The sequence below is a fragment of the Chlorocebus sabaeus genome, chromosome 22 (genome assembly GCF_047675955.1).
Source record: "Chlorocebus sabaeus isolate Y175 chromosome 22, mChlSab1.0.hap1, whole genome shotgun sequence".
NCBI lineage: Eukaryota > Metazoa > Chordata > Mammalia > Primates > Cercopithecidae > Chlorocebus > Chlorocebus sabaeus.
Genome location: NC_132925.1, coordinates 63223240 through 63236233, shown reverse-complemented (window position 1 = coordinate 63236233; position 12994 = coordinate 63223240). Strand labels below are relative to the sequence as shown.

The window sequence follows — 12994 nt, the reverse complement described above, 5'->3', positions numbered from 1 at the left end:
TATTAATGTTAAATTGTATTTTCTTAACATTTTATGGGAGTCAGCATAGCAACACACTCTGGCATGCCATCAGAATGAAGACACATCATGGAACCAAATAATTACGTTATTTAGCAACTGCTCTTACCTACCATCTCCTAATTTGTGTCATAATTCAGTCACCCTGAATCTGTCTGTGTTGTGTCAGCCACTACAAAGATGACACTTCAATTATTTGTGCATATTAAACAAGGAGACACATTTTGATAAATTTAGAAGTCTGAATATTTGATGCTTGCTTTCTTCTTTGGAGTTTAAGATAGTTGATCCAAAGATTTAAGATTGAATCATTTGTTCACTCCAGTAATTACACACTAGTTGTAAATACAATTACAGACACTAGGAATTCTGAAAAAGTAGAAACTGGCACCAGTAACATTTTCATTTAAATTAAAATGTATGAGAGTCTATTTCTAATATCTAGATAACCCTTCTGAACAACTATTTGCTGATAAAACCCTTTCAGTTAACTACCTACGACCCTGAATCATCCTTGAAAAATCAGTTAATGAGAAGTATATCCTTAGCTATTTAATGTTAAAAATATGTATCTCTAGATTTTGTTGAGGGTTGCAAAAACAAGTAACATAAAATTACTCAGGTCTATTTCTTTTGTTTGTTTGTTTGTTTGTGGTGGATTTTCACTCTTTCACCCAGGCTTGAGTTCGGCTCACTGCAACCTCCACCTTCTGGTTTCAAGCAATTTTCATGCATCAGCCTCTGGAATAGCTGGGATTACAGGCGAGCGCCACCACACCTGGCTAATTTTTGTATTTTGAGTAGAGAAGGGGTTTCACCATATTGTCCAGGCTGGTCTCGAACTCCTGACCTAGTGATCTGCCCGCTTTCACCTCCCAAGTGTTGGGATTAAAGGTGTGAACCACCCTGCCTGGCCTGTCTATTTCTTTTATAAGCATCTGCTTTCCAGCAAAACATAGCAAATTGGATTTATTTGTTACCTGTTTATGATGTCACTTCATGTAGGTTTTCATTTTTGTTTCCTTTTCTTTCCCTCTTCCTGCTGCCCATATAGATTTAATTACACTATGCCTAATATAACTCAATACAGGTGCCCAAGGCAACACCAGTTTTTGCCTGGAGCTAGGACAGCGACTAAAAAAAAAAATACTAGAGGTCTTACTGCAACAATTCTGTGAGTCAGTGAATGTTTAGGAACCAATAAACAGGGTCTATATTGTCATAATAATTAAAAAAATTTTACTCTGGCTTGTATTATACCCTTTAGTTTCATGATCAGAACCGAACAAAAGAATGATTAAGATTTGTTTTATACACCGACTCTTATCCTAGTGATTTGAATGTAGAGTTGACCCTTGGACAATGGGGATTGAACCGTGCAGGTCTATTTATACTTGAGTTGTTTTCATTAAAAGTTATACTGAGTGTGCCTGCCTCTCCAGCCTCTCCTTTCACCTCCTCCAATTCTTTCACCTTTGCCACTACTAAGACAGTGAGACCAGACCCCTCCTCTTCCTCCTTCTCCTCAGCCTACTTTATGTCAAGATGATAAAGAACTTTATTATGATTCACTTCCATGTAATAAACAGTAAATATATTTTCTCTTCCTTATGCTTTTGTTAGTAACATGTTATCTTCTCTAGCTGACTTTATTGTAAAAATACATTGTATAATGCATATAACATACAAAACTTGTTCATGGACTATTTATGTTATCAGTAAGGCTTCCGGTCAATTGGAGACTATTAGTAGTTAATTTTGGGGAGTCAAAAGTTACAGGTGGAATTTCAACTCTGTGAGAAAGTTGGCACCCCAACCACTGCATTGTTCAAAGGCCAACTCCATTTCTTTGCATCAACTTTTGTACTGCTTTAAGGGGCATCAAAAGACTAACAGAAAGTCACTTCAATTATTAAATAACCACCTTGTTTACAAGTATAAAGTTTATACTCCTTATTTATACTTATAAACAAGGTGGTTATTTGACTAAATCGCTTTCTGTTAGGGGACTGAATTTATTGATAATATTGACAAATATACATTTAGGTCTAGAAAGAAAAGACTGAATATTTAACAGTAAATGCAATCAGAAAAATGCATATTTATTAAGTACCTGCTAATTGTTGGACTTCCTGGAAAATATAAACAACTAAAGAATATTAGCTACTATCTTGGGACACCCATTATGCTCTAGGCTCTCTCTCTATATATATGTAGCATAATGCATTTAATTCTCAAAACAAGATGATGATGTTATTACTACTCATATCTCCATTCTACATAAAGTTGGCATAGAAATCAAGCAACTGCTCCTAAATTAACATGGCCAAAAAGGGAAACTCAGGCACATATTCAAAGTGATCTGACTTTAGAATCCATGGTCTTATAATCCCTATATCACCTGCCTCAAACAAACCTTAGCTTTTACAGCGTATTTGGAGAACAAAAACTTATCTAAAAAGAAAATTAAAAGTACAAGACAGTAAAATGATGTAGACAGTGACACAGTAGAAAAAACACTGACTCTATATCAGAAGACCTTTATCAGGGCTGTGGTTAAGTTAGTTATTGAATCTCCCTGCCTCTCAGTTTTTCGATGTGGGGAGAAAGAGTGTATCGTGAACTGTAGTGATTGGAGAAGGGTGTGTTAGAGAAAGCTGTATACCCTGGTGGGGTTCCCCAGGAAACAGTGCTCAGTTCTGCTTCTCAGGGAGGTCCACTTGCGGGGCCGTAATGGATGATTGTATCTTACTGCACAGCTGCTGCCTCACTTCAAGCCACAGGCACATCACTGGTAGCTTGGCATCTTAGGTTGTCAGCCACATAGGTTGCTTCCGGACAGGCTGTAGAGAGAAACCACTTGGGAACAGTCTGTGGAAGGAAAGAAAAATGGATTTATTTACCTAACTGCCCCTTTGCTGGTAGAGCTGCATTACCTGAACCTTTGACAGTCAGTGGAACTGAGAGAACCGAAAAGGTTCATAAGGTGTGTCTGAAGCACTGGGAATTAAAACAGGTTTTCGAGGGTGAATGGGATTCAGACAAGCAGATTGGAGAGCAAAACCTCTGCTAGATATGAGGAGAAGAGAGTTTAGGCTTTCATCTGACCGGTTCTGTGAAGGAGGGTACTCAAAGAAAGATTTGCAAATTATAAACATTTCTTTCCTCTTTGGGACTCACACAACTCTTCCCAATATTTGTGTTCTTTCCCCAAAGTCAGACAAAATAAAATAGACGAATACAGTATTTAACAGTCCTTTCTATAAATTTTCCTGAATTTTTCGATATGTGTTTCTTCTTGTTCAGAACTGATGAACAATTGTCTGTGCACGTGCTTTGCGGCAAATACGATCTACATTATTTGGTACAGTGGCCAGATTTAGATTTTTTCCTCTGTTCCTTCTATCCTGTCTCTCTTGAGATAGCACTTCATTTTCACTTCATGTCTATCTCTTTTGCTTTTTTTCATTTTTACTACATTGATGATCTTATAAGGAATGATAAATTAGGTTTTCCTTAATCCATTGATTAAATCTTTGAATTTTGTCTGGACAAGGGTATCAGATACATTTTTGTGTATAACTACTTATGTACAATTATTATTATTATTATTATTTTTGAGACAGGGTCTCAGTCCACCAGGCTGTGTAGTGCAGTGGCACCACCTTGGCCTACTGCAACCTCCACCTCCTGGGCTCAAGTGATTCTCCCACCTCAGCCTCCTGAGTAGCTGGAATTACAGGCACGAACTACCATACCCGGCTAATTTTTGTATTTTCAGTACAGACGGGGTTTCACCATATTGGCCAGTCTGGTCTCAAACTCCTGACCTCAAGTGATTCCCCAACCTTGGCCTCCCAGTGTGCTGGGATTACAGGCATGAACCACCATGCCCAGCCATACAATTACTTGTAATTAAAGTTATTGACATAAAATGATGGAAAGGACAACCTTTATTTTGATTTAAATGAGCAAACTTTGTAATTTACTTGTTTGTAGATAGACTTCTTATGTGATTTGTTAAAATAAGAAATTTTTAAAAGATAGCTTATTAAATGACAGTGAGATTAATATAGATATTGCACCCTAAGTATAATAATCAGGTGAAAAATCATTAAAATGCAATATTAATGTTTGATCTAAAACAGATTCTGGTGGGACATTTTACCACAATATCAGTATTTGATCTAAAATAGATTCCGGTGGGAGATTTTACCTAAAACTTAAATTGTGAACAGGAAGAATTTATACCCACATTTCTACTTCTTATCTAACTCATTTTAATCAAATCAATTTTACAATTTCCAAATATCAGTAAAATTAGAGAGTCAATTAAAATTTCATGGTCTACAGCATTATCTTTAGACAGAACTGGAAGCAATACTCCAGTTAATAATCTAACTATAAAAATAGCAGTATTGCTCTAGTTTCAGCAATAAGAAATTATAATTGCCCAATGACCCAATTTTTTTTTTTTTTTTTTTTAGTTTAAGAAATTTAGCTATTTCTAACCCTCTTTGTCCTCAAACTTTGCACTAAGTTATGGCTGATATCAAACAAAAAATCTGGAGCATTCCTTATTTTCTATTCACACCTTGGAATCTACATGTACAGATCTGTTTTCTATATGTAAATAAATAAGTATTCTGTAGATATTAGATTTGCTGTAGTGACAAAAACAGATGTGAATGTTAATCTCTACTGTATTGAAATAATTATGAACAGGTATTAGTTCATGAAATGCAGGTGCTGTGGTTTGGATATGGATTGTCCCCACTAAAACTCATGTTGAAATTTTATCCTCCATGTGGCAATTTTGGGAGGTGGAGCCTGTTTGGGCCTTGGGGACAGATCTCTCTTTAATAGATTAATGCCCTCCCTCTGGGGTGAGTGAGTTCTTGCTCTCTTGAGAATAGATTTGTTCCTGCTAGAGAGCATTTTAAAAAGAGTTTGGCTTCCTCAGTCTCTCTCTCTTGCTTCCCCTCTTGCCATGTGACCTCTTTGTACATACCAGTTTCTTTCTGCTTTTTGCCATGAGTCGAAGCAGCCTGAGAACCTCACTAGCTGCAACTGCCCAACCGTGAACCTTCCAGCCACCAGAATCATGAGCCAAATAAACCATTTTTCTTTATAAATTACTAAATCTCAGGTAGTCTGATATAGCAACACTAAATGGACTAATACACCAGGAAAACAGGGTAAAAACATTCCGCATTAGTCTTGATGTAATTCCTTAAAATAACACAAAATTTGATGCACATGCTGCATGTAAAGAAGCCCTCCAAGTGGATTTGATGTGATCCTTCTCCTTTCTGGTGTTCTATTCATCATGATCCATCAAGTAGAAGGTAATAGGTATAAAATCAGGCAAAAGGGTAGAACGTCTGTTACTTTTGTTTTCTGTGTATACTACCTACCTTCCCTGACAGTGGGAAGATTAAAATGTTGCAAGTTCAACTGCTCTAAAAAGTCTGCCTTCAACTTATCAGTTAACCTTGAAATGTTTATATGTTATTGGCTTAGTTTTGTGCATGTTCTATATTCTAAAGCCACTATAAAATCTACCCAGTGTCACTTAACTGTCAGACACAGCTTGTTCTTCTGAATTTTGACCCATAATGAATTAGAGGAATAGCATGGTACAATACAAACGCTATTAATTTTTCTATTGGTTGAATGGTCATACTATATCTACACATGTAAATGCCTTTAAATTCTATTTTTACAGAACATTTTAAATGCAAATGCTATAACCTGTGATTTAATTATCTAAACAGAATACTGAGGCTTGGTAATTTGGGGAAAATTTTTCTATTAAATTGTGTGAACAGTTAAAATATTCTAATTAGGTGGATATTAGAGAATAAAGACATGAGAGAAATGGTGTTATTACTAAACTTATTGAGGAAGTAAGAAGGAAACATATCAACACTGTAAGTCAAATGTCAGGATTTGGTGACGCCAAAACCAAGGAGAGTCTAGGGACGGACAACCGGAGCTTAGTTGAAGTCACATAACATACTTCTGAGTCCAGCCTTAGGCAAGAATTTTAAGAAGACATTAGGCATGAGCAACAAACAGAGTGAGAATCAGAAATAATAACTGAAGTCTTGGAGGAGAGAAAATACCAAATATTAGTATCAACTAAGAATAAGAATTAGATTAATATCTAGCATTTAATTAACTTAACTTTCACAACAATCACATCATCATTCCTAAAATAAAAATTAGAGCATTGTAGATCAAAAAGATTAAGTAGCTAAGAACACAGACAAGAGGTTGCATGAATTCAAGGAAGGATTTGAAGCAGTGAAACTTAATGCTGAGCACAGTTTTGTTGGCATCAGACTCCTTTCAAAAAGCCCAGTATGTAGTAGTTAGGCCTCTTTGTTCAAAATGCAGTGTGATGAAACAATTTCTTCTTTCCTTGTTGTTTATTCCTCATGGAGTTGTAGATGTGCCTACATTCTTAGGCAGGATGAGAAATCAGTTCATTAAAAGCCTACCTATTGACTACTAATGGAGTCAGGTACTGTGCTAAGCATTTTGAACTATTTATATCAATTAATCCTCATGACTCTGTGACACAGGCAATGTTAGTATTTCTATGCTACAGACAAAAAAACAAAAACAAAAAACAAACAACCAAAAAAAAAACAGAAAAAAAAACAAGGACTTGGGCCATTAATTAACTTGGCCCAGTAATACAAAAATCAAATGTTGGGATTCAGATTCAGTCATAAGGAGTTTGACCTCAAAGCCCACATTGTTATCCACTCTGCTAATTACACCATAATTGCACAGGATGGCACAAGAAAAGAAGAAAAAAATCCTTAGTATTAGCATGACCATCATTAGTGCCTCACGTGTTAAGATACTTATGGTGAAAACTCTCTTCCATAGCAGGGGAATGGATGTTAAGCCTGCCTTTAAGATGCCACATAAGCTAAGAATCTTGAGAAAATGCATATACATGTACACACACAAATGTTCCTTCACATTTTAGAGAGTTATTGGACTCTGAAGGTCAGATTTTAAATCTCCAATATTAAAGGTCATTCTATAAAAATAAAATTATATGTGTATATATATATACACACACACACATATGTACATACACATATAGATTACATTTATGCTGCTTTTAGTAACTCTGCTATCAGTAAACTATGTTTTGGAAATGAACTGAAAGAGAACTTGCTAAAATAAGTGTTTTCTGGTCTAAAGAAAGGTATGGTTAGAATCTGAGCCCTCTGCCATCTAGTGGGTACCTTGAGTCACTTATTGCTTCTCTTTATGCCTGTTTCCTGATTTATAAAATATGGGTGCAAACAATAACTAGCCCAGAAGTTTGTCTTAAGCATTCGATGAGTTAACATTTATTACACACTTACTAGAGGGCCTGTGCAGAGTCAGCTCCCTATAATAAGTCATAACCTCCATAAATGCATAACAATTAGTTTTAACGTGGAAAAGAGTACCTTTTACATCTAACACTTTTTATTTTCACATCCCCATTGTAACACCTAACATACTGTTTCAAACACAGTAGACATTTAGTAAGTATTTGCTGATTAAGAAGGAAAAAATATCTTAACATTGCTCCACTTTCAATCATACATTTAAACTGCTTTTGAATTTTCGGAAGCCTTTCCATCATTTCATGGTGCTCACAAATTTCCATACATATTTTTATTATTCATTGTAGATTAGTAGTATAACTTCAACCTTAAATGTTCATATAATACTATACATATATCTAATCATGGTATTACGATCTGCTTTTTTCCCTATAACTATATGCTTTTTACAAATTATTCATGCAAATCTCTATTTTTGTTATCAGGTTTTCCTGTTTTTTACAGATAGCCAAGCTTATCTTTATTTCTGGCTGTGTGTGTGTTTTTTTTAAATGCCAGAGAAGCAAATGAAGGTAGAATATTTTAATATCTTTCATTGAGATGTTATTACCAATCCTCAAGATAAAGTATCTTTTTTGCATATTCTAACAGAAGAACGGAAAAAATCAGTCTTTCTCTATGAATGTTACCAAAACCATCAATTAAAATGTTCCAGTTAATTCTTACACATGCATTTCGCCTTATCTGAAAATGCCAATTGCTCAGTACAGTTTGATCTTTACTGAGTGTTCCTTCTTTTTGTTTTTTTAAAATCATTTCTGTTAAGACATGTTTAGATATGTTAAAAAACTGGAAATTCTTAATTTTATAGTTTTTATTTATTTTTTTCTTAATAAAATTGAGACAATGATCAGGTTGTTTGATTCTGTTTATATTAATTTATTTTTTACTATATTTTAATATCTCTTAATAATTAAGGGAGAAATCTAAGTGATACATTCAAGTATCTGTACTGCTTGTTATGCCATAAAATCTTTAGTTATGATTACATCTTTGAATTTTTATATCCTAGATCAACAGAGAGAATTTTTAAAGTTTATTTTAATAAGTCATAATCAATTTGTTTACTAGTTTGGTTAATTTTATAAAACATTTCAAATGTATATTATTATTCTTTTATAAATTATTTTTGTAAGATCATAAGCAAGATGTAGTCTTACTTTGAAGTAAAGAAAAAATTTTCAGATTAAAGTTTAATAGTAAATAGATCAGTACTTCTCAAACTTTATTGTACATACGAGTCACTGTATGTACTACAGTGCATAGGGTGTCTTGTGAAAATGCAGTTTGATTCATTAGGTCTGGGATAAGACCACATTTTGAGGAGTAAACACATGGAGTATCTTTAGGGCATGTAGTGATGACTCTGCTGAAACTTCTTAGACCATATAATTAACATGCAGAATTGTTTTACTAAACGTAAGGCAAAGTAAAGGCTCTGGAAAAAGCATGAGTACTAGGATAATTAGATATAATTGCATTCTCTGCTACTTAGCTAGTTAGTCTAGGGCAGATTTTAACTTTTCTTAGTTTACTCTCTCACTACCTTAAACAGTAGTATGCACTTGAGAAATATTGAGGTATTGATTAAAATTTCATAAGAAATAATCAGCCTCAATGATGGCAATTTCAACTCAATTTAGCAAACATTGAAGACCTACTGAGCCTGAAAGGGGTAGTATACTCAGGGTACCACTGCACACAAGAATTATCCCTTTCTGGAAGTTGTGTGAAAAATCATATGAAATATAAACATTGGCATGGACTTAGTGGCTGGAAAATCTGTTTGGTGGCCTTTAGATATCAGCAGACATATCATTTCTGTCATGTGTTTTTTTATTGGCCAATAGTCCAGGTTTCTGTGTTGCTCAAAATTCCTAGTTATTTCTAAATGTTAGGGGTAGATGCACCCAAAAGCTTCTCATTTACCTCTTCTAATTTACCTCTTCTAATTGAAATCAGATAAAGAATTATATTTGGCCCAGGTTTGCTGCATAATAGAATAGTTTTGTTACTCTGTCAATAATGGCATAATTCAATTGTTTATGTAAATTGGGATCTAGTACACTAGACATCTCAGAAATTAAATAAGACATTAAATATCTGCTATTGGGGAATACTCTAAGATAATGACTTAAGAAAATCTGATTACATGCCATGGAACATTCTAAATTCAGATATGGCTCCTTCAACTCACTGATAACAGAATTTGGAATCTTTTATTAATAATAAATCCAATGTCAGAAGCTGGCTTCATACAAATTGTAGTTGGCTTGTATTCTCTGTGTTTCAAATTGAGTAATTAATTATATTAGCTACATTTCGTGTTATACATATATTAGAAACAATGATATGTTTGCAATGCAGCAAATACTATTTTGTTATTGTTAATGGATACGGCATGCATGCAAATTGTCTAGCCTTTCTTGCCTTTAAAACTGTTGTTAAAAATTAGTATGTTGTCACTTATTTTGATACAATCCTACCTACTAACGTTTTTAAAAGGTTGGTAACTACATTTGTAAGATATAAAATATGGTAGCCTAAAATTGGACAAATCCTTTTGTTTTTACATTTTTTAGGTCTCTTCTTGTTACATTTGATGGTGAATTTTTCAGGGAACAAACCTCGTTTTATTTTATTTTATTTTTTCTGATTTCAGTGGCATTGTGCTTTATGCTAGAGTTTCAGAGAAAATTTAATATGGATTATATTATGAAAGATGGGAACTTCTTTGGCAGATAAACCTCCTTTGCGTACTCTATCTTTTAGGAATATTAATATTAATTCATAATTAATCCATGAAGCCTTAGTCTTTCTACTACTTCCTTCTTTTTGATGGGATAGGCCACATAATAAGCATATGGATAGTTTCTGGCCATGGAACCATATGGGTAGTTTCTTCAACTCATCAGCAGTGGCAAATACTGTCATGGTTCAACATCCTGTTGTGTGGCCACAAAAAATGGTAAGACAGACCACGTTTAAAAAGACACAGACTAATTGTGAAAATCAGCTTGCATTTCTCCTAGGCCAAGTTCAATTTTCACCCGTGAGTTGACTTTGGAAAATACACAGTATATAGTTGCATTTCTTATTCATTAAGCAACTTGACATTATACTATCAAGCACAGATTTTATTTTTAATATGCTTTGAAATGAACAATGATAATTCAAATTATAGAATGATAATTACCAATATTGTGTCAGAATAAAAGCAAACGCCATTTACTGTAATATATAGACATAGAGATAGCTCACAATGAAGAACAGAATAATAGGAAAGGAATCAATTCATATTATTACATATACCCATGATTTTAGTAAAGTTTTAAAATAAAAATAAGCACTTATGATTTACCAATGTTGAAGAGCCTTACTTCCATTAATTATGTATTTTCTTTTTAGAATGTTTCTCTTGGAGGATGGCAGCCTCAAGATATATAATGTTACCAGGTCAGATGCTGGATCATATACATGCATAGCCACAAATCAGTTTGGAACTGCAAAGAACGCTGGCAGCCTCATTGTAAAAGGTATCACATTATCTTCATTTGTGCTTGATGAACATTATAAATCTGCAGGAGTATCATGACTTGTATCACGGTGTCAAACCTATACCATATTGTATATGTGAAATAGTTGATTTCACTGTTTGTTTAAGAGATCCATTACCGTACTCATTAATAGCATGCACACTTTGCCAGTGGGATACCATGGTAGATGTGAATACTTTGGCAATTGAAAATGCTGTCCGAATATAATTAGAGTTAAAAACTACACCTAAATTATTGGCTTTTTACATAAGCCTTAATGTTAGGGGCCATGGACGTTTTGATAAAGTCACTGGATAACATTTTTTTTGGTCAAATGTCTTTCAGAATCTTTATTTTTATATGAAATATTTACATGTATATAAGGCTACCAAATACCTAACTGGCTAATTTGTTTATATAACTCCAGGTACAAAACTAATGAAATGCAGAGTCACATCCTTTAATAAGCAGTTCTTTTCAAAGAGAAAAAACTGAAATCTATGTGAATCATTATTATATTTTCATCACAGCAGATAAACTCATGCAGTTTATAGAGATAAATTCTACAGTTTATTTTTAAGATTTCTAAATCAGTACCAATCCAAATGTTCCTACATTTGTCACCAAGGGACATAATTAATATTAGAAGTATCTGTTCCGTATCTTTGCTGCTTTATTTTGTTGAATCTCAGCTCATAAAACTAGTATGTTTACTGGAAGCTGTATCACTTCTATCATTTCATTGCCTCCTGGATAATAAAAATGGCTCTCTTGATAAAGCAGTTTAAGCGGCTAATTAAGCCCAAATGATTAAAATCAGCATTTGGTGCTTTCTCATCTTTTCCATTAAAAATAAATATATTCAACAAAAAGTAGTTAGCTGCTACACTTCAACCATCATTTAAAATATCTCAAGGAAAATAAACGCCCACCTTTGAGCCTGGAGGATATTTCTGCCAACTTGTCTCAAGTGTATTACATTAGGATGACAATTGTCTAAAGTACTCTGGGGAAATGTGACTGATAAAACTTGATGCGTCAAAATCCAACCAGTGTGACACATTTTGAAAAACTTCCCTTCCTTAAGATTGTATTGTCATCAATTTTTAAGACAGAGATGGACTTAAGTGTTTCAAGATAGATGCTATGGCTATATTTAAGAACAGACTATTTCTCCAGCAAATTTTTGGCAATACTCAGACACTGAAAAATGTGGATGCTTTATATTTGAAAAAAATAACAAGTTCAATAAGGGGAAAAAAGAGATTCATTACATCATTTCAAATTAAGAAGGTGTAGGTATTATGCACTAATTTTATTACAGCAGAAGATTAAAATGTGGTGAAGGATAAAAAGTCATTGCAGTTAAATCTTCTAGGTATGGAAAAATCCAGAGGGCATTAAAACATGAAATAGAAAGGATAGAAAATACCAGCAGTAGCAATGTCGTTTTTAAAAGAGAGTTTCTTTAGAATACTGGCGATCTGGGAGCAGGGCCAATGGTTTTGCTGCTTAAGTACAATGATGGAGATTTCTTCACTCTGGAGGATAAGAAAAACAAAAGTTAATGGATAGATTGAACAGAATGAATAGGCACTCTTCCTCCAGTGTTTCTTAAACTTTTGACATCATAATACTCACTGTCCACTGATAATTGATGAAAGAAAAATAAAAGTTGACGACTAACAAAAATATTAACTGAGAAACTCGAAAGCCACTGTACTGCATTCTGGATGTAACATTTGCTTATTTCGGATGTGTAATATAGCCATGTTTTCTGCAAGTTAGTTTTCTAGTTCTGATAATAGAAATAAGTTCCATAAATCACACCATAATCCCCAGGTACTCTGCTCTTTCTACAAGTAAAAAAATAATCAATCAAGATAGCACAGTTAAAAAAAAAAAAAAACTGACTTACATTTTTGTTTGTTCATTTCTAGTGTCCTTTGCTGATGTTGTTGAAACAAAATTATCCCACTCAGCATTCCTTGTTACCTTAGTCAGATCCACTCTTTCTTC

The 12994-nt window shown here is 33.9% G+C and overlaps 1 protein-coding gene across 4 annotated transcripts in view; it reads left to right on the top strand.

The window, feature by feature from the left end:
• The window catches only part of CNTN6 (contactin 6), a 305105-nt gene that overhangs the window by 249764 nt on the left and 42347 nt on the right, over positions 1 to 12994 (top strand). For all 4 annotated transcript variants that reach the window (XM_073009923.1, XM_007985017.3, XM_007985018.3 and 1 more), the window contains one exon: positions 10848 to 10975. In XM_073009923.1, the coding sequence (XP_072866024.1) occupies positions 10848 to 10975 (128 nt within the window). The remainder of the gene's footprint in view (positions 1 to 10847; positions 10976 to 12994) is intronic.